We start from the raw sequence: 2667 nt of genomic DNA on the forward strand, positions 1-2667 counted from the left end.
CCTGGGCTGTGCTCACAGCATGGACCTGCCTTGAGAGACTGGGTCCTTGTGCGTGGGGGCCCTTCATGGACTTCAGCCAGTCATGTATTGGTCTAAACATGCTTTCAGCCCCAGGTAGTTTTTTTTGACAGCATATGGCAATGAGCTCTGCAGCTTCATTTTGGTTTTATCAAGCAGAAGAATCCTCTTTTTACTTGGTTTCTCGTGTCCCTTGCCGGTGCCGGGCCCTTACAGACCACATTTACTATACTCTCTCCCAATGTTTGCAGCAGCTGCTCTGGGATGAGTTGGAGGCTGAAGATCATGAGATGGGACCACACCTGTTGGGTAGGACTAACCGTGAAGGCCCCCAAACACCATCCCCTTTCCCTGCCATTCACCTCTGGCTCAACCACCCTTTCACACACACCATCCCCCACTGCCCTCCCCAGGACTGCTGAGCCTGGATGGGACCTGGGGACTGTGAGCAGCATGGAGACCCACGGGGGCGGCCTGTTAGCAGGGAAGCTCACAGTGATACGTAAAACGCTCCATGAGTTTGGAGGCTTTGAAGAAGCATTTCTGGCAAAAAGCAATATCCCCTTCCTGGGTATCCTCGTCTGTCAGGGAGTTTTGTGCAATAATTACATTGATACAACCCGGTTGGGAGAGGGTGTGGCGGAGCAGAGCGCTGCCCATAGTGTGCATGGGCTGGGGACACTGCCACGTCCTGGTCAAGGTGATGGGTACAACCTGCTGCTCACTCCCACAAGCTGCTGCAGAGGGGAGGCGCTCTGTATCCTTGTGGCTCCCAAGTGGGCTTGGTGTCCTGGGGGGAATTTTCCTTCCCCACATCCTCCTCCCAGCTCAGCAGCTCTGTCCCCAGGGAGCCAATGGCTGGATGGCCCTGCGCATTAGCCCAACCTGTCATCCTGTTAATTACCTCCTGGCTAATCCCAGCTGAGCTGGTCTGGGGCGAGTGGGGCTCAGCTGCCGGCCATGGCTGCGCACACCCCTCTGCCCCCCAACCTCCGCCGGGGCTTGGCGGCATTCAGCGGCTCCCTCTTCATCAACAACAAGACACAGGACAGCGGTGCTGCCCACACCTATCATCCAGGTACAGGCAGCAGGGCTTGGCGGCAGAGGGGTTTGGGGGGTTTTGCTGTTGCTTCATCACCGTGAGCCTGCTCAACACATCACCAAAGCACCTGGGTGCCTCTGAGCCAGGAGCACCCAAAGGGTCCCTGCACCCACGCACCGATAAGGGGGAGTAAAAATAAGTGCATTTGCTGCAAACAGCCGTTCTTGCTACCCAGCCATCCCCCCAGGCATGGCAGGGGCCATTGCTCTCCCCTCCGCGAGTGGCGAGGCAGGGGCTCCCTCTGGGCAGTGAGACCCTGGGGGTGCTGGGCAGCCCTGCCCATCTCTGCCTGCCCTGCCTAGCCCACGAGGTGCTGTCTAGCCTGCCCCTCCAGATGATGCTCTACTTCAACGTCTACTACTTCCCGATCTGGTGCCTGGCTGAGGGGATGATGCTGCAGCTGAAGGTACCGTCCTGTGGGGCGCATGGTGGGGGGGTGAGCCTGCTCCTGCGCAACCTCCCTGGACATGCAGGGGCCACACTGAGCAGGGGAGAGGGGAACCTCTTGAAAATTAATGGGTCCACACACACATGAGCAAAATGCCCTGTCCCCCACAAGACAAGACGGCTTGCCTCTAGCTCCTGGAAATGGAAATGGTGCAAACAACCACTGAACTTTCCAGGCAGGGAAGGTTAAACTGGGAGGGCAGAGTGGGCAGGGCTGGGCACCAGCATGGGTGGGAGCTGGCAGAGCATGGGTATCTGGGCTTGGGGATGAGGGCACAGGGCACGGGGAGCAGGGCACAGGGAGCTGGGCATGGGGTGCAGGGGACAGGGCAAAGGGGACGGGGAGGTGGGTACAGGGAGCTAGGCAGGGGATGGTGCACAGGGGATGGGAAACTGGGCATGGAGAGCTGGGCATGGGGCACAGGGGACGGGGCGCAGCGCACGGGGTGCAGGGGACAGGGCTGGCTGGGACAAGGCTGTGCCCCCGCTACAGTACCACCTGCTGCCTCGGCACTACCAGTTCCTGCTGGTCGCTGCCTTCCTCGTCCTCTCGCTGGCTGAGGGCTCCCGCCTCTACCTGGGCTACGTAGGGAACCTGCAGGAGAAGGTAAGCGCCGCCTCTCTGCCCTGGCCGCAAGTCCCCTGTGCTCGGTGAGGGACGGCCCTGCTGGGGGAGCTGTGGCTACGCTGGATGTCCCCTTGCTCAGGACCTGAGTGCCTGTCACCACCCGTTCCTCCTGGAGTCCTGCCTGGATCTGCCCTGGGAAGGAATCGCGGGTGCAGGCAGACCTGGAGGCAGGGGACGAAGGGGACCCACTCACTCTCCTGCTGTATCCCTCCCTGTGCTGTGGGTGCGACTCTCCAGCACTGGGCTTGACAGCATCCAACCATATCCAGGCACAGCTTTGCATGGCAGCGGCATCCCCGGTACCTGGGTGCTGAGGCCAGCAGAGTGGCCAATGCAGGGAGCTCCTGGGCCAGAGAGGGTCCCCCCCACACCACCGATGGCCTCTGCACCCCATCTCAGCAGCCTCTCCTTCCACAGGTGCCCGAGCTGGCTGGGTTCCTCCTCCTCTCCTTCCTGATCCAGCTCCCCCTCC

General features: G+C 60.8%; 1 protein-coding gene across 1 annotated transcript in view; it reads left to right on the forward strand.

The window, feature by feature from the left end:
• The first annotated feature begins 978 nt into the window (after positions 1 to 978).
• LOC104082197 (transmembrane protein 17B-like) overlaps positions 979 to 2667 on the forward strand; it is a 1906-nt gene continuing 217 nt past the window's right edge. The window contains 4 exon segments of the mRNA XM_009585217.1: positions 979 to 1096; positions 1423 to 1526; positions 2061 to 2174; positions 2613 to 2667. The exon segment at positions 2613 to 2667 is cut by the window's right edge and continues 18 nt beyond it. Coding sequence (XP_009583512.1) covers positions 979 to 1096; positions 1423 to 1526; positions 2061 to 2174; positions 2613 to 2667 — 391 coding nt within the window.

This window comes from Fulmarus glacialis, unplaced genomic scaffold (assembly GCF_000690835.1).
Source record: "Fulmarus glacialis isolate BGI_N327 unplaced genomic scaffold, ASM69083v1 scaffold22189, whole genome shotgun sequence".
Taxonomy (NCBI): domain Eukaryota; kingdom Metazoa; phylum Chordata; class Aves; order Procellariiformes; family Procellariidae; genus Fulmarus; species Fulmarus glacialis.